The sequence below is a fragment of the Pomacea canaliculata genome, linkage group LG2 (assembly GCF_003073045.1).
Source record: "Pomacea canaliculata isolate SZHN2017 linkage group LG2, ASM307304v1, whole genome shotgun sequence".
NCBI lineage: Eukaryota > Metazoa > Mollusca > Gastropoda > Architaenioglossa > Ampullariidae > Pomacea > Pomacea canaliculata.
The window spans coordinates 31,889,062-31,908,575 of NC_037591.1; the positions used below are offsets into that span (position 1 = coordinate 31,889,062).

A 19,514-nucleotide genomic window follows, 5' to 3' on the forward strand; every position below is an offset into this window, starting at 1 on the left:
CATGTGTTTGTGAAATCATATGCGGGTTTTTTTTTTTTTGGTATGTTTGCGGAAACTTAATTTCCTTTTTGTGTGCGAATGTGGAACAGGCTATTGACATTTGCAAAGACAACTTCCCAGAAATTGCGATGCTCGATTGATGAGAGTTAAGGGCAGTGTTGCCCTGAGGTGGCATAGGAAACACGAGCATCTTGTTTCCGTAGTTATAAAGCTGTGTCCACAAGTTTCATGTTATTTCATCCATGGTGTAATAGTCATCAAGTGGTTAAAAAGGTGCCTGGTTAAGATTTACCAAGTAGTGTCCGGCTCGGGGTCTCCACATTGCTTTATAACCAGAAACAAGATGATTTTCTTTGAGGTCCCCATTTTGCGCAGAGGAAGCAACTTACTCTTGTTTCATAACAACTGCCCCTCGAGTTGACTTGGTGGCACAGAGTATACATCATAATGAAGGTAGCGTAAGAACAGGAAGAAGACAAAGGAAAAGAGACTATATTTAAATAATGACCGACTAGTAATAACTCAAAATGCAGTGTCAATGTAAGTGCAATTGCATCTGACACGATCTCTGGTGTTGACGATTATCGTTTATTTACTATTTGCTGTAAATCACACATCAATATTAGCAGTAGACAGCATCGTAAACCAAAAAAGAGCGACGCTAGAGTTCTTGTACTCTACTAGACAACTTGTATATGTTAGTGGGTAAAAATAAGGCCACATTGGATATCAAATTTACTAGACAACTGGTACATGTTAATAAGCTTTCCCATGTTTAGTATATCTAGATTAGGGATCTTCCTCCTATAAATATATATACACATGTAGTGTTGGCTTCACGTGTACAGTGACATTTTGAGGCATTACAAAAACAAATAATCTCAAGTATATAGATATTAACTGAAATTGATACAAACAGAATAATTACAACCCCTAATTAAATAACATTTAGATGTTCTTGCACATAGCTGCTCAGAGAGTGGTAACCAGCAAAAGTAGTACTTGACCGAAAGTCGGGTTCTTGCAATATTTCTTTTTTCCCTACAATAACTAAATGCATATCAATTGCGAGATGAAATGTGAGAAATAAAGGACCCTAGGGCCTTCTAAGTCGCCATTTATAGTGTGAGGGTCTTAAGTGACTTCACTTCTACCAGACCTGACATTTATGCCGAGGATTCATTGGTGATCCAACAGGGCACTTGAAGACTCGCTCAAAGTCTTCGCTGTTCTGAAGAGTTCCTATCACCCTGAAAAATAAGTTGTCAAAAGCTAAGCATAAGACCCTTATTGATAGCAAGCCAGTGAGTACAGCAGTCAATCTTATCACCATTGAGACAAGGTGTCAAGCACTTAGCATGACGACTTTGATGATTGGAAGATCAGTAGTGTGTGGAATGTATTTACAGACAACGGATTATAATTACACAACTACCCACAAACTCGTTTCTTTTTAAATGTAAGCTCCCTACTTCTTCTATTTGTTGTTTTTGTAGACAGGACAATCAACTATTGAACACATATTCTGACACCGTCCATTGAGTAAAAGCTTTTGGGACCAACTAGGGAATATGTTAAATAACCATTAACTGGAAACTACGTTTTGGAAATTGTATTGTTTAGTATTAGTAGAACTGAGTGGGCTGACAAAGCTTTGAACTTCATTATTCTTCTAGAAACATTGTTTTTATTTATAAATGCAGATTCTTGAAGGCCATACCAACAGTGGATAAGTTTATGCTATTTTTAAAGTCACGATATATTGTGGAGCAATTTGTTGCATTTATTAATAGCATAGAATATCCTTTTGGAAACAGTGTCTCCCATTTAGCCATGTGACTTCTTAAATAACGGCTCTATCTGTAATTGCCTACATCATAGTAGACGAACTGTCGTATTTGTTAGACTATTATGTATGGCAAATGTGGCTTGTATATGTAGGTGGCTTAAATCTTGAAATATTTCTATGTATAATTTCATGTGATGTACTTGTATGTATCATGATTAGAACACAAGGCAATGAAAGGAGAAAAAAAAGGACAGCAAAAAAGAATCAAAGCTAAAACGATTTAGGAATAGGTTGCTGGTTTAAGGCTTGCTCAGACCGAAAATACCTGTAGCCCACACACGCCCTGATGTTTTATATACAACACACTATTTATGTTTTTGAGCATTGCATTATCTACATTTTTGTTTTGCTTGTTTCTTAGTAGAACGAATGTTGGTCTTGGAGAAATTTTTTTTTAGTAACGCTGCATAGTGGAGAATAATAACTTGTTTGATATGGTAATGTGGCTAGTGAATGTTCTCTTGGGTGACTTTGTGGCCTTCTGTATGTGCGGTGTTTTTTGTGTGACATTTTCATGTATATTTTGTAAGTTTGGGTGTATCTATTCATTATATCATAAAATGTTTTGTTTTGTTGGGACAAAACGCTATTTTTACACTTCACTTGGAATTATTCCAGGCTACACAAGAATCACAAAAACGTATTGCACACCTCACCTAAAGTTATCGGGGCTGTAGGAATCCGACAGCAGATAGAGTTTTCTAGAGGATGGTGAAAATTTACCACACAAGACCTGAAAAAAATTATACTCAGTTTAAAATAAAAGTGCATTAAACTATAAAAGTAAAACGTTACGATAAAGATTGCACGAAATTTAAATGTGTTCCTAAGCAGTTTCTGTGTAAAAAGTATTGTGAAAGATTAAGTATTAATGGTGGATTAATCAAATAACCTGCGGACTTTTTGTGTATGGAACATTTCAGCTTCCTTTACCTTTACATATAAACATATTTACTTTACCTTCAAAATTAATAATTTATATCGATAAGCCGATATTAGATGAATGTAATAAGTCTATATCAAACGTAAGAGGTGACCTGAGCTAATCCAATGAAAAACAGTTGGTCCTGTGTGTACGGTAATGAGGGGTACTTGTCCTCCTCTCGGCCCCTCTCTTTGATAACACTGCGGTATGCCTGAAAGACGGCAACAAAATTCGCTTAGACCTGTGGCTGGAAACTATATGTAACCAGTCAGAAGTAACAGGCGCCTACTTAATCAGGGGAAGTAACCGGACAAGGTTTTGACCTCTTACATACAGTGAACCACTTACTGTCAATGCCCTCCAGGCTATTGGGACTTAATACCTTCATCTCAAAAAAGCAAGCATTAATGTTGCGCGTACTCTCTCTCTCTGACACATACACAGACAATTGCACGTACACACAAAGTTTTAAAGTGTCTAAAATATATTGAAAAGCATGTCTACTGCTGTTGAGAACAACATCTCATTATTGCCTTAATCTCTCCTTGATAGGTTGGCAGGTGTATGTGGGTCTGAGATGTTCAGATAAGGTGAGCTTAAAGCATGCGACCTGTGCATGTACGTGTGAGCTAAAGAGACTAGAAGCAAATAGCCTTATACATACTAAGTACGACTCTTAAGAGTGGCCTACCCTGAAAGCTTCTTTGACTCCACCGTTGTCAGCAATGTTTTCATGTAAAGTCAGCCACCCATTGACCTGTTCAGGGACGAGTACACACAAACATACACATACGAACACACGCATACAAGCACGCACACAAGCACGCACACACAATCACATTTAATATCACGAATATTAATGTAAATATAGTTTTGGAAATAACTGAAGATCATTGTAAAAGTCCTTTCTGCTTAACTGTGACTAATCATCAGAGTGCACACACACATATATATATACTTAAATAATGAAACGAATTTAAATTTACCTACTACTGTCCACATGCATTCTCATCCCAAAGTCCTACTTTTATGTTTGTCACTCCACGTTCTCGCCATCATTTTTCTCTTCATTGCTTATTTCTTGTTTTTATGTTTCAATTATCACCTCTACATTTCTCTAGTCCCCTTACTCCAGTTTTCTTCTTTTTTTCCTTCATGCCATCGTGTTTACTCGCTCTCTCGTATTCTATCTCAAATCAACAAACAGTCGAATCTCTAACATATAAAAGTATGCAGAACACAGAAGTCTACATTTTAACTTTGGTCCTGGTGCTATGACATCATGTTACACACATGCATATTCAGCTCCTTGTCTACGAACTGACTGAACTGGTTCACCAAGCATTGGGTCCGATTTTGAAAGATCTTAAAGTCTTCTTCAGTCCACCACAAGTTCAAGTTTCCTTTTTCATCAAATGTGCTGCCTGCATAGAGATAGGATGAAAGCATTTCTAAGTAGCCAGGCTACACCACTATTAAAGTTGGAAATTTTAACTTTATCTAAAGGCAGCTCGACACAACATGACATCGGTTCTTGATGTTCTTTGTTGACACAAATACAACCAGTCACAAACACTTAAATCAGGAGGAGGACAGCGATCTCATCGACATTTAAATACATTATGATCTACATGATTTTACACGGAATTTTTTTCTACGTTTCTTCTGATGTACGCTGAAAATAATTTGGTGTTACCTGAGATGTCAAAGCCGTGTGTGATCTCGTGACCGATGATGAAGCCAATGCTACCGAACATCAGCGCGCTGAAACATGAATTTTAGATGTTACCAGAAAACATAGCTGCAAGCACAAAGCACTCATCAATCTTGAATTGTGTGCGTGTGTTTAGTAGTATAAAAAATTGTATAAAATAAATTTGAAATATTTAGATGACATTTTCTCAACATGTTACATACTCGGATAACTTTCTACTGTAGAACGGTGGGCTGAGGACTCCTGCTGGAAACACTGCAAGGAACAGTGAAAAAATATGTAAGTACGTAAGTAAAATAAATCACGCCATTTTGTTTTACAGAACAACATGATTTTAAATTTTAAACAAGCAAAGTAACAAAACATTCTTGTAGAAACGTACTCCGTCAACAACTGTTTGACTGGAGCCATATGATGTTTTCCACTCACAACTTCTCTTGTATATTTATTTTTTGCTAGTTTTTAAACAAACGATTCATTAAGGCAATGCATTTTGAAGTAATAATTGTAAGAGAACAATTGATAATAAATTTCATTTATGCACCTATTTCACCGCCTGAGACAGGAGAAGAAACACAACGCAGCCCCACAGTAACACTGAGTATGAGAACATACTCGATATCCCATCATGCTTAGCGGTTGTCATAATCAGAGAACGTTATCGACTTAAAGAGCCATCACGAGACAACTATGTTTTTATCCCCCATCAAATATAAAAATATAACCCAGAAAAGTGAACTTTGTAGCTGCTGGTCGCTTAATATTGGTCCCATAACTGCATCTGATGAGACGCCACAGTGGTAGAAGTATTCCTTTGCTGTCTTACCTATTTCGTTTGTCTGATATGAGTGGAAAGCATTGACAGTAGAAGGAGACAGTGGCCACCTGAAATAAAAGCCGTTAACTCTTTTTTATAACTGTACTATAGAAGAAATTTGCATCTTCATTTCCAAAACAGCAGGTTTATACCTCCGATTATTTTACAACAGCCTATATTTACACCAAAGACAATGTATTACTACTTACATATTTTGTATGCCTATATAAAATATCTATACATAAAATAAAAGATAATATATGATTAATACCTATTAAGATACATCGTCTTTAAACTTACTCAGTTACGTCCACCGGCTTTCGCAGTTTCTGAAGCATCGATAACCGAAATTTCTTTGTAATCTCCAGGTTATTTCCAAAGAAATTATTTTCTTCGACTATGTACTGTAAGAAGAAACAAAACTGCGTGAACGAACAAACGAACAACAAGATTCTTTAATGTGCGAAGGAAAGATGTTAAACACAATGGAAAAAATTGCAAGACTATTGGTTGTTTAAAAAAGCTTTGCTGTAAAATGAAGGGGTTTTGGGGGAAAAAAAGAAGTGTTTGCAAATAAACTACATAGTTTTATCTTGTTTATTTTTTGCCTGAGTGTATGATTGCGAGGCTATGATAGTGGGTAAATGAATGCATCACCTCACACACACACACATAAAAAAGTGTTACCATTTCACTTTTAGCGTTGAGAGCTGTGTCGTTTAGAATTAAGTCCGGATACCCGATCTTGTTGCCAAGATTGTTCAACTGTCAAAATATAATTAAAATTAACGTCCCTATTTGTACTGATATATACACTATATGTCTATTCTGAGACATTATCATTAAAAAGTAAAAACAGAAACTTTCAAAAGGAATAAACTTTTGTACTGACCCTCACAGATAATCTGTTTTGCAGCCAATACCATCTGGCTGCTTTCTTTATTACTAAATAATAATAATAGGAAAATTTATAAAGCGCAATATCTCATCAAAAGGCAGACTTACTGCGCTGAACAAGATAACAGAAAATGTTGAACAAAATTACAAAGTAGTAACAAAGATGTAGAACAATTAACAAAGATATAGAGCAAGATCACAAATTGTAACAATGATATAGAACAAGATCGCTAATTGTAACAAAGATAAAGAACAAGATCACAAAATAGTAACAAAGATATAGAAAAAGATCACAAATAGTAACAAAGATGTAGAAAAAGATCACAAATAGTAACAAAGATGTAGAAGGAAGGACAAGGCGAGGACTCGATCGATCGCTGCGTTCCATCATTAAAGGGAGTTCAAAACGCAGCAGAATCTCGAGTAAACAGTAAGGTCATACACTTTTATCCAAATCGAAGCACGACAACAAAACATAAATAACATCAAGGAGCCGATTCCCTCAACCTGTTAGGAAAAGGGACAGAACTCTCGTCAATCGCCTGTTTAGCTATTTTTACAGTCCAAACATTCTTTTCACATCTTATTCCCAAGAAAAATAGGCAGCAGCCTGCCAGGAAAGATTCTGACCTTTTTCAACGCTTTTTCCATTGTACGTTGTGTCATCCAGGTGACTTCTAGTAGCATCTCCTTAAAAGCCACAGTCAGCTTTTCAAACATGTGCTCCGTCTGTAGAAAGTAAATCCCACAATACACCAGCGCCGGAGCTTCACATTGCAAATGAATCACATAATACAAATCTACTTAAAAATAGATATACATTTATATAGGTATACAACACATACCAAGTCAAACAACTACTTTAAACGTTAGACGAAATGTTGTCGAGCTTTTACAAATGTACAATAATAATACTATTTACAACTTTGTTTTAGGTATTCTTTAAACTTTCTATCTGACAACATAACAAGTTTTTAAGGAATTATTTGGGTACTCTATTTTCTGTAGTTCTTAAAAATCTTTTCTATTTTGTCTATGGCCAATGGTCTGCAGTGTTTATGATTCGAATGTTGTTAGTACGAACCCTGCGTTTGTCATTCGGCGAGAATTTCTTGTCCACATACAGTCTACCCACAGCGTATGGAAACGATAATTCTGTGATTTTTACACAAGTCTTCCAACGTTCTGACGATTGACTGTCTGTATCTGAAACAATAACACGAACCTGTCTTGCAGCAACAAAACATGTTCTGCAATTTGTCTTTTTCCTTTTTCTCCTGTTTTAAAAGACAGCTTTAACAAGTAAAGGAGAAAAGAAAATGAGAGATAAACTTTAGATGCCAGCATCCACCCGATCTGAGAAATAAACTAATGTAGTATGTTGGCATAAATGCTCACCTTGTCGAGTCTCGGATCGAGGAAATCTAGAAACTTGTGTACGAAACGCCACATGCCATAGTTTAGCAACGTCCTGTCACACAAACATTATGATGGAGAAATCCAATGAACGGAGAATATAGTCTACAGGATAGATAAACTAACAACGAATGACACAGGAATATCTTCATATTTTTGCACATACCTCGCTTGATATTGTAAAGACACAATTCTGTCATTACTTGTATGCTTCAATTAAGATGTCATCTTTTAAACTTTCCAAGGCTATGTTTTTAACAAATTTGTTCAATCGTCTTTAGTTTCGGGTGCTCCTAGTTTTCGTAGCTACAGGTGAATATTGACTTTACTATTGCCTGCACATTTTGCACTTACATTTATTTGATAGCAGTGACATATCAATGAGTTAGGTTTGTGTAATATATTATCCATACATAATATACAATATAATGATAAAACATTATCTCAATGTGGTTAAAACTTGTTTCTGTTCACATGCAACGTACTGCGCTAATTTTGATCAAACCTCCATTCTTAACTATCGACGTTTCCCAACACTCTGTGTTGGAAAAAGTCATGTTTCAAATTTATTTATCATATTACATCTGAGAATCATCTAACCCCAAAGCATCACAGCTAGCTAATTCTTCTGTTATTAAAAAAATGAAAGTCATATGGATAAGGGAACACGTTTTACTCAGGAGAAAGTTTTCTACTCCACCAGAAGAGGATGGGTTTAGGTATCTAGTCCGTTCTGACATACTTTCAGGCCAGTCTCTACTCTGCTTGTTAAGCATCCATTAAACATTCCTTAAATATAAGGCATATCTCAGTTTATTTTAAATAAAATGCGTTATATTACATAAGAGCCTAGAAACCATAAATAACCTAATAAAAAACAGCAAATAAAGGAAAAAAATAAAGACATGAAAGAGATGAAGGAATTGAAGCAACTTATTGTAATGAAAGATTTACAGTTTATATGCATACGAATATACGCTATTTTAATAACACAATGTACCACAGAGATCACATATTTCAGATTTACCTTAAATGCAGGCTACAAATTTTGTTGTATATTATTGATTTGATAAGCTAGGTATTAGCGAGATCACCTAAATCACCGGGATCACATGACAGACTACCGTTGCGATGAGGATCTGTCTGACTACGCAGTCTTAATGTTTCACTAAATAGACACAGACAGAGAACAGTACATATGGGGCGAAAATACACACCTGACAGATGTTTGATTAACCAGTTTGAAAAGATTCGTGTAATACACCAAAGCGTCGTTGACCACCACCTCTTCCAGGTTGATGTTATAGCTTAATCCCATCTGGCTGAACTGCCTTTGCACATAGCGCAGCCAGTCAAACTACGATATGAAATAAGTTTAGTAAAACAGACCGAAACAAATACAAACTTGAAACAAACACACACACACACACACACACACACACACACACACACACACACACACACACACACACACACACACGTGTTTTCATTAAAAAGAATATTGGTGATTTGCTGTGTGACACCTGTGGAAACCTGGCAGTCATGTTCGCTAGAGTCATTCTGTGGAGCTGATTAATTCTGTCCATCATTTTCTCCTTTGGTTCAGTGGCCTGCAAACGATGAAAATGTTTAACAGAGATTGCAATTGTCCCCCATCGGATCTACTACATCTGACAACATGTGTAACAACATTCAATGTAATAAATGTTAACACGGGAAATTATAAATCACACAGACAATCCGTGTGAACATTTAAAAGAAGGTAATAGACAAATAATACAGAAAACGACGACAGTTAACCACAAAAAACTACAGTAAACGTTTAACAATCATATTTGGTTCAGAATCTGATGATGAGTAGGCCAAAGAATCTACTTCTCTGGTTGGTTTTTTTTTTTTTTTTATCTTTCTGGAGCTTAACAGTGAGGTATTTCATGACACTAGCAGATGATGAGGTAATAAGGACTGACATAAAACAAAGAGATAAAAAGTTTAACGGGGATACACAGTAGACCGTGTGCCAGAGGCATATGTGACAGTGAGAGTAACAACCATCGGGTCTGTTAACAAGGCCTGAGACTGGCTTGGCCGAGAAGCTGACTGCATGTGGTGGTGAACCCGGTCATTGGAGTTGACTAGCGCACTATCATAAAAAAACACAGATTTGCTTGCAATAGCGTTCAACGACTAACCATTCACTAACAAAGGCATATTGCCCTCTGCTGTCTACATTATAACTGAGTAAAACGGGAGGAAACTGGGTTGGAAGCGATCACAATGTCGTTTATCTCAGAGTGTTTATGTCGATGCTTTGGTGTATTGTTGTCAACCTATACGGACGTGTCCTAGAGGGTAGAAAGAAAATGACAGGGTACTTGTATTACTTCAACCCTTACACTAATAGGTGCATTAGTTTTCTTATTATCCGACACTTACTTTGGCCAGCTGTATCTGAAAGTCCACCACATCTTTGGCGTCTTGAGCAGCTGTGGTAGCGTGTGCACCCAGCGCCTCGTGGACCTCGCGATATAGATTTTCTAGATACTTCAATACAGTGGAGTTTCTCTCTTCAAGGTACAGTTCACGGGAATCCAGAACCAGTTCAGTCTGTGTGAACTGAATTAATCGTCAGACATTTTTAGACAAATGGCTGTCCCAGTTACCTGCATGCAAGACTTTAATGATAGGCTGATAGAACGCCCCTAATGACTTAAAGGTTTGTCCGCTGGATACGAGATATGATGTCAGAATTTGTGGTAATTAACACATTTAATAGTAGTAAGTGTGTGTCATAAGCTAGCCACAAATCAATGAACAATAATAATAATGATGATGATGATGATGATGATGATTGATGATGATGATGATGAACGGTTTTTTTCTGAACCTACAACTTCTCAAAACATGTATTATAGCTATAGTTACAAAATCTTGACAAATTTATGGTTTTCCGTTATTCCGTGATGTTTAGTTGTTTTCAATTGCTTCCTCAAAATCTGTATAACCCTTAACAATTAACTCGTATTCTACAACCTGTTTAACAATGATTCTAAGGAAGTCGGGTCAGTGAGCAAGAGAGAACTATTTATCCAAATATACTTGATGGTTTATTATTTTAACACAGATAAGGAAACGTTGATTTGAACGACGAAAAAAATGTGTTTTCAATAGATCTATAATTTTAATTTAATGAGAAATAAAAGCAATTTAAGAAGAAACTCAGGACAACGAAGAGAATACAACAGAGGGTGAAAATTAAAGAGGACCTCAGAGGAGGAAAACACAATGGTGTGTGAAAGAAGACAGCAGAAAAAGAAGGGTGGTTCATACGTTACCTTGATTATGTTTTGGTCCGATTGCATCTCATCCGCGCTCACAAAGATGGAGATGAAGGCGTTAAAGCCAAGGTCACCCATAGTAGTCAGGTACTCAACGATTTCCGACAAGTTCATACCCGAGTCTGTCCAGTTCGGTTGAAGTGTCGGGTAGATGCCGCTACCAGTTAGATTGAGGAAGTCAAGTAACGGTTGTTTGCCTCGTTTCTTTATGGTATCTGTAATAATAATAATATCCATCATAATCATATCATCATCATCATCATCATCCTTCATCTACCATCCACCATCATCCTCCATTCATCATGCATCCATTATCATCATCCATCATGGGGAGCTATAGGAAATGTTGAGTTTGCTTGAGAAATTGAAAATAAAAGAAGATAGGATGTACTAGACATGTCAATGGAGACATCAGGTTCGTACCAATATCTTCGCAAGAACGGAAGAATGCTCGCGCCTGCTTGACTGCTCGGGTGCTGCGCTGTCGTTGACTCTAAGTTGGTCTGCAGACACATTTCAGTCTACATATTAGGCTGTCAACAATAGCTTCACTGCAGCTAAATCAAACCGTCTTAAAATTTTGTATAATTAATAATGATGTATAGTGTAAATGTGCTTGTAGAAAAACATGGCATGGTTTAATAGAATACAAAAGTAATTATTTATATAGAATAAAGTGTTTACTTTAATACTGAAATCAATAAAGTATGTCACTCTTCCATATTGATACCAAGCTGATTGAAAAAAGTGATAATAAGCTGGCAACTTATTAAACAGCTACGTTTAGCACATCGAAGACATCGAAAAGTTGACGACAATCTTCTTAGCGATACAAACTCAAGTGGAAGTCAGGATCGTGATAAGCTGTAGAGCTAGTGAGGCAAGACTTGGATGACTATGATCAGTTTGATGCTCATTGACAGCAATAAAGAAAGAAATACTAGAGGAAACCATTTTATACATTACAAACCACACAGTGTGCTCCAAACATAAAGGTTCTTTTTCCGACTAGAACCATATTAATCATCGAAATTCTAATCACTACCATATATTGCTTGCATATATTTTTCTTTTATCTCTATTTCAGACCTTTCAAGAACTCATTGATCTCGTCATTTAATATTTTAAAAGTGTCGATGGATCTTTCGCCAGCTGGTATTGGATGCTCCTCCACCCAGCGTCCGCATGCAAACTGGTAAAAGTCTTTGCAAGGATCCACACTGGAGTCGATGCTTTTGGCGATGTAAGCAGCTGTTGAAATGTGATAAAGACAACGAAAGTGTAAAAGCTAATGCACAGGATGTTACTTGTCTTTATTTCAGGAACATGAGATAATAGTGTAACTAACGGTGTCTCTCTCTGTGTGTGAGGGAGAGAGAGAAATTTTATTTGTCGAATAAGTGGTGGCCATCATCAAAACATTTTCCTCGTGAGATTTTGCTTGCGAAATAAAGAAATGTTTTTGATAGTGCTTTCAAATACAGATGTTTATGACTTTGAAAACTACAGTATTTCACAGATAACTGATGAAGTATTGAAAAAGATAAAAGAGAGAGTGTGTGTGTGTGTGTGTGTGTGCGTTTGTGCGTGCTTGTGGGCAACGTGTTGTGAGTCGATTTATTACTAGATCACATGACAAGAATAAGCCTACAGTAAATAAAAGCTTGTGATAATGCGGCATAGAATGATTCATATAGAAGGAGAATCATAGTGTATGAGAAAGCACACTATTTTGCAAGCGCAGATCGCATCACCAGACTCATAGAACAATTTTTTTTTCCTTATACAAAATTACATCATGTCTTCGCGCCTTCATCGAGTGTTATTAATCCTTCCACGTATACTCACCTGACTCCAGACAGTCAAACGTCTGACAAACACCTTCAAGAGCCGCAGCCGCACCTGGAATAGATATCGTCGTGAGGTTGTGTTATTTTGAACAATGAAACACTGAATAAACCTTTTCGTCAAAACACAAAGTGAATTTACTATTTTCACTTCATAGCCTCAGTTAAGTACATGTCTTGAGTTTTTAGTTATGTGTTCTGTGTACTGCTTCTCGATATCTGGCTCGACATGTCAGGAGAACAATCAAGCTCAGTTCTCGATTCATGACAACTGTGTGACAGTCGACATATATTTACCACACCTGCTGCTGCGTGGCTGATTGCAAGAAGTTAGTAAGTGCAATTTATTTATTAAAGGGTTAAAGATAATTTTGCTTAACTGTATATTCTTCTTTTTGTAATTAATTTCATCATGCTTCAACTGAGCTTTCAGTAACTTTTCTGCGATTGTAAATATAAAGGCAAAGAATCTGAGAGCCGAGCTCGTCACATTATCTAGTACCCGACGCCTTTACCTACTCAGATACCCATTTCATCAGGAAAGGTGTCGAGTGGATTTTCCAGCAAGAGACTCTAACATCTATAAAAACAATTTCATGCTACCGTGCACCTTTACGGGCACTGCATAAAGTGACAGTTAACAGTAAACAGATTTGTCTATGCACAATGGTTACGATGGCGCTATGACGACATAACATTTTTAAAGTTATTGTTTGGTGGCCGTGTTTATGTTTTCATTGCAGCCAGTGGTGACATTCCTACGAAACCTTTATACTTCACTATTCTTCACATGCCTTATCGCTACATACGACCTCAGCAAACAGTCAAAACATAGTGAACTACTGACAGCCAATTAGCCATGTTAAAGACTAAATCAGTGAATGATACAGACTCGCAAGCACCGGATTCGTTAAACCGTATAATTATATTTTAAAATTTATTATGAGATTTAAGATGACAGACAGCACATTGCTGGCATCTTCGTAAATATCGCAGTTGTCACTTGCCTTTCCCGGCTTCATATCTGGTGTAAAAAGTGACGAAGAGTGCAAGAAAAATCACTGAGGCGACAAAAAGGAGAATGGATAGAAAGGCGTGGAACTTCTCTCTTGGTGTCAGGGCCTTGCCAGATTCCTTGCTCTGTCCAATACTGGGGTCTTCAGTGTCACTCATGGCGATGAAGTGAATTAGAGGCCGGGTTCTGATGGCGGGCAAATGGACGAAGCCTACAGTTACTGTACGAGCTGCACACAGTCAGTCCAGATATTTGAGTGTGTTCAGTTCAGTGATGCTAACATTTACTTTGTCATCAAAATATCATTGTATGTGTATATGACAAATCCATGTAAAGTTAAAACTCAGCATCTGCTCGCAGGGTCACTACTTTCGTATGTACGAAGCTACTGGAAAAGGTGTATCGGTATGTTTAATGACGATTACACACAATTAACTTGCGGTCGACCTGACCCCAGACAACGGTTACTTGAGAGTGGCACCTTCCTCTGTGCAGCATCTCCTTGTATTTGATATCAAGAAAGAAACAGCAGTCGGAATGGAGGTTTGGCATACAGACCAACTGTAGTGTGGCTACCAGACTACCCCCACGCTACTGTTTAATTCGGACAGAGTTGGTACCTGTATCGGTGTCCGGTTTCTCTGAGACAAATCCCAGTCCAGCAGTTTAAGAAGTAGGTCAGTCCACAGTGAGACTGCTCATGCGCTGCATCGTCAAAAAGTGAGGTCTTATAGACAGGTGACTCTCATCACGAAGGTCGAAGTCTCTCCAGCCACCTCGTAGATATCAATGAAGTGCAGTCGCTGGATTCCTTAAATCAAAACAATGCATGCATTTCTGCATTACATAGCCATATTAATAGAAAATAATCAGGCGCACATATAATATTTATAGATACTGTACTCTGTAGTGAGATAGAAGATGAAAAAGAATTAGAAGACGATTAGTCATTTTACATGCACATGGCTCACATTCCTGTTCTCCACAAAGCCCGCGATGATTCCAATAAACTTCTTACGCCTGTGTTTGTTGTCAGGTTCCAGAGAATAGCATGTTTGCTTGGCTTGTACCTCGTGTACTTACATTTAGTAAGCTATTGAGTTTCAAACAAATACAAGTAAAAAAAAGTTATTCTACCATGAATTGTAAATTATGAAACCATTGTTTAAAAAAACAAAACAAAGCGAGATCATTTTAGATGCTTACGTTCGGCTAAAGAACAATTTTCTTTTTAGAAGAAAACTTCAGTTTTTCCATGATGTAAAAATAATTCAATGGATTACGTCTTCTATCAACAAAGCGATAAAATGTAAGACAGATAGGACCTTTTATCTTAATCTTGTTATTCTGACTTCAGAATTATTAGGGGCTGAAGAAAGAATCTAAAACTTTGAAAATTCAATACTTGTAGAAATTTATGTCCCAAAATTTGAACACTTTTCTAGATGATATATTTGTCTGATGAATCTGTAGAGTATGAATTAAGACTGCAAGTTATTCAAAATAATTCGTTTACTATAAAACAATATGGCAGTTTATTTTGATGGAGTGTCAACCATCTCTATATATTTTCTCCACTGCATGTTGCTTGTCACATAGAAAGGACGTTTTGTGTCAAGTTTAACATTTAAGCCTAAACAATTCTTCTACTTTTATTGAAAATTGAAAAACACAAATATGAATTATGCAGTCACGCGTTTCTACTAAATGACCGGCATTGCAGAAAGAAATAGCTCTTACATATAGTAAAATGAAAGTAGATATTATTGTACTATATTGGTTCGTGAATCTTGGAGCTTAGTCATGTCCAGTGGTGACAGTAGGCAAGGTTGTACTCTACAGCAGCGATGATAAGCTCAGATCGTTAAATCATACACTGAAGTTAGAGTGGTTTTGATTCTTTGAGCGATATTTCCACTTTCTGTGTAAGGAAGCCAGTAACTAATGCTATCTTCTTGTTCTATCTTGTTCCTATTCGCCACAAGTAGAGCATAGGGCCTAACAAACTAAGGCTATATATAACGACAATTTTTGTCTCAGACAAACGAAGCTGGCCTTTAAATAAAAGGTCCTTCGGAATATTGCAGTGAACGAGGCAGGAACTGGAGGTAGAAAGGAGATGAAGACAAATTTACCGTCCTACATCCACTGACACGGAGATGGGATGGTCTTTGTGTATATCTCATGATCTTCTCCAGATATGGTAATCAGCATCCACATCACAATCCATCACACTGAGGGCGATGAGGAGCTGTATTCAGCTTTGGCCTGAAAAACGTATAGCCGGATTTTGGAGAAAACGATGGATAGAACACACACACACACACGCACGCACACTGTCACGGACGCCACCTCTCACAGGAGCAACACACACACACACGACGTCCGTACGCGTTCTTTCGACACAAAATACAACGATTGCCTGAGGCTGTACACATCGTGTTATTAAGCTGCTCAGGATTTTACGACATAGAATACAGATAGATCTATTTATACGACAATGTCTTAGCACTCAGTTCTTGAGAGAAGACGGTGAAAACCATCTATGACAAGTAAGCATCTAGTAATGTAATAGTCTCTACTTTTAATTATATAGGTATATCATTCTCTCAGTTCATTACTGAAAACAGTTTCTAAAGTTCTAGTCCGCGGTGTATCAGATCTCAGTACCTCTCTTCAACATATCAGTCGTCTGTAACCATACTCACAGTGCGTAGAGTTGTCGCCCTTTGCCATCTGCAGTCGGAACACGAATAACACAAATCACACTGGTAATCTACTAGAGGCGGATTTTCCTTTCACGAGGAGATAGAAAACTCCTTGTAGCTCAGCGATAGATGATACTCCAAGGCCGTACACAATGGCCGTGTCGGGGAGGGGGTTCACACAGTCACAGTAGCGGTACTCGAAGAACGCGAACGACACGAAGCCATAGTGCACTGAGTCCACACACTGCTGGGTGCCTTACCAATGGCGATCGAGGAATGATCTAGGGAGGTGAGGCTTCCTTCTTCAGAAGTACTCCAACACAATTTGCCCGTACACGAAAAAAAAAATACCTTGGCTAGGCAAGGAATTACTTCTTAAGCGCTGGCATCTATGCTTCACCTCTTAACGCACACACAACGTACTTCCACTGTTATGTCCGTCAATGCCGTCTGCTTCCTCTATTTTTTGCTAGAGTTAACTCCCTTTCTCCGCTTGCAATCTGACTCATTCTGCCTTACGTGTTATTTATGAAACAAAACCGTGGTATGCTTAAATTAGTAGATCATGAACACACACACGCTGCCATTTGAGGTTTTCAAAGTCGATGTGTTTTGGGGTTTTATTTGTTTTTTTTGTTTGTTTTTTTTTTGGTAGGTGTGGATGATGATTATTGCTATTTGGCAACATCTCAAGTGGCTCTTTTCAGCTGTTTACTTTATGACTTTATGTGGGTTTGGCGTGTAACAGTTTATCTAATTAAACATTGCAAGACTAAAGTGGTGTGTGTGTGTGCGCACGCACTTGTGTACGTACTATATATATATATACACACACACATTTAAACAAACGTCCCTAATTGTGAACTAAATACTAAAGCAGGGCTTATGAGAAATAAAAAGTCGTGTTGTCACTGTTAGAACCTTGAGAAGCCACAGGGAAAAAGATCCAGAAAGAAACCAGATCTTTCCTAGCCACTTTTACAGTAATCTCCCAGGCCACTTCAGCTACCGTAGACATTTTTGTTGTCCAAATGACTGGTTATCTTCCTGGCCAAAAGTTCTTTTCGAAGTCCGAGCCAATAATCGCTTCTCTTAGCGAGATTCAAGCCGTTAAACCGTGGCTTCATGTAAGACAATGAGGATGTGGAATTAAAACCCCTCACGACTCTGCTTGTGTAGCTAGGAGGATAATAAAATAAAGCACCAAGTCCAGTTATGTTCAAAATAACTGGGGTGGGGGCTCCTTCAAACTTAAAGTTTTAGATCGCTTAAGTACAAGAGAAAACAATGGGCTGTTCCTTTCCCTCATTAATAGGATATATTTTCTGACCGAAAAAATTCCCATGACTTTAATTCAATCGACATCAGCAAGATGAGCTGCACAAGTGTAGATGTAAAAACACACTTTTAACGTACGCGCGCGCGCGCGCACACACACGCGCGCGATTTTACACAAGTGCAGTAGAAATACTAGCCTACACCTAATGGCCATGGACAGCCTCGCGTTCTCCAAAGTATTTTGTGAGGACAACTGATGTTCCAACCGTTTGTTCTTGCTTTATGTGTCGTTCTATTATTTATTCTCCTTTTGAGCACACATTTTGATATAGAAGATGCTGTTGGGCTTTGAATGTGATGCCTCTTAATCTTCCTTCTTCTTATCGTTACTATTTAGTAGTAGTAGTGACCACCAACGATATTACGAGTACTGGAAAGAAGAAAAATTTTTAAAAATAGAGTGGAGATGGTGTATGAGGGTCCTTTAGTAGCAAGATCTGATAGTGCCGTGGCTTACTATTCGCTAAAACACTACATAATTTCTCAGAGCTAAGAAGCTGCTAGTAAGATTCAAAGAGCAGAGATCGTCCCTCGTGCCACGTGTCTTGATGACAGCAAGTACTTGTTTATGGGTAAGAGGCTGTAACAATATTAGCATGATGAAAAGAGTAAAAAGTATTGTAGTAGTTGATTGTATAATATATATTTATATCGTAATATATTGATAGATGCAAAAAGAGAAAGTTTAGTCTCTGACGGACGTTAAAGATACATTTTTGAAATGTGGGCAGTTAGTTAAGCCTTTTGATGCATATACTTCGAAAGAGATGAAGCTGTAGTTAAATAAGCCCGCGAATGAACACAGCAACAGTTTAATTACTTTTTGTTATGACAAACGAGTAACACATACACGCACACTCACAGACGCACAGAGGAAAGTGATGTAGGAAGCACACACAGGCAGTTAATATCAGTATACTGTTATAAAGTTATTCCTTCACGAACCCTAAATGTAGCAGTGACAAGCAACAAGAACCTTTAGCAAATGGTTGCAACTAAATAAATGGCCGGTTATTAAATATCATCAAATAAAGCTTTCGTCTGCCGTTGCTGTTCAAAGTCACATTTGACTTAAAGTGATCACAACTTGTTGTGGAGGGCCAGACAAAGACCTTGTCCAAAGACCGCACGTTTGTTGTCGTCAAATACGACGCGACGTACTCTCGTTTGTGAAGGATGAGGTGGGAAAGAGGGGACTGGGCAATTTGAGATCGATCCCTTCCTTTGCTGATGTTTGTTGTGTGTAATTACAATTGATTTATATTTTTTTTAGATATGACTTACCTAATTTAAAACATTGTTTGTGTGTGCAGATATCATTATATGTGTGTGCGTGTGCACGAAGAAGTGTCGGCCGCCGAGTCTCCTCGCTGCTTTATAACTTCGAAAACAAGATGATTTTCTTTGAGGTCCTCATTTTGCCCAGAGGAAGCAACTAACTCTTGTTTCATAACAACTGCCCCTCGAGTTGACTTGGTGGCACAGAGTATACATCATAATGAAGATAGCGTAAGAACAGGAAGAAGACAAAGGAAAAAGAGACTATATTTAAATAATGACCGACTAGTAATAACTCAAAATGCAGTGTAAATGTAAGTTTATTTACTTTTTGCTATAAATCAGACATCAATATTAGCAGTAGACAGCATC

General features: G+C 37.6%; 2 protein-coding genes across 7 annotated transcripts; both read right to left on the minus strand.

Annotated features, from left to right (window-relative positions):
- Window positions 1-567: 567 nt before the first annotated feature.
- On the minus strand, window positions 568-11,034 carry LOC112555782 (neprilysin-4-like). The gene is made up of 17 exons (XM_025224296.1): window positions 10,954-11,034; window positions 10,055-10,234; window positions 9,142-9,228; window positions 8,836-8,975; window positions 7,601-7,673; window positions 7,287-7,427; window positions 6,833-6,931; window positions 5,993-6,070; window positions 5,606-5,709; window positions 5,315-5,373; window positions 4,692-4,743; window positions 4,471-4,538; window positions 4,068-4,198; window positions 3,466-3,531; window positions 2,887-2,985; window positions 2,506-2,582; window positions 568-1,250 (listed from the first exon to the last, which is right to left on the minus strand). Exons 1-17 carry the CDS (start codon window positions 11,032-11,034, stop codon window positions 1,151-1,153), a joined length of 1,635 nt encoding a protein of 544 aa, XP_025080081.1. The 3' UTR covers window positions 568-1,150.
- Window positions 11,035-11,122: 88 nt separating this feature from the next.
- Window positions 11,123-16,979, minus strand: LOC112557256 (neprilysin-2-like). Of its 6 annotated transcripts, none has more exons than XM_025227002.1 (8): window positions 16,527-16,979; window positions 15,972-16,086; window positions 14,439-14,629; window positions 13,811-14,047; window positions 12,805-12,858; window positions 12,046-12,207; window positions 11,380-11,459; window positions 11,123-11,171 (listed from the first exon to the last, which is right to left on the minus strand). In XM_025227002.1, the coding sequence occupies exons 4-8, from the start codon at window positions 13,974-13,976 to the stop codon at window positions 11,163-11,165; spliced, it is 471 nt and encodes a 156-aa protein (XP_025082787.1). In that variant the 5' UTR covers window positions 13,977-14,047; window positions 14,439-14,629; window positions 15,972-16,086; window positions 16,527-16,979; the 3' UTR covers window positions 11,123-11,162. The 6 variants fall into 6 exon arrangements, with proteins under 6 accessions (XP_025082787.1, XP_025082786.1, XP_025082785.1 ...); XM_025227001.1 differs by having other exon boundaries at window positions 15,962-16,086; XM_025227000.1 differs by having other exon boundaries at window positions 15,954-16,086.
- Window positions 16,980-19,514: the final 2,535 nt, after the last annotated feature.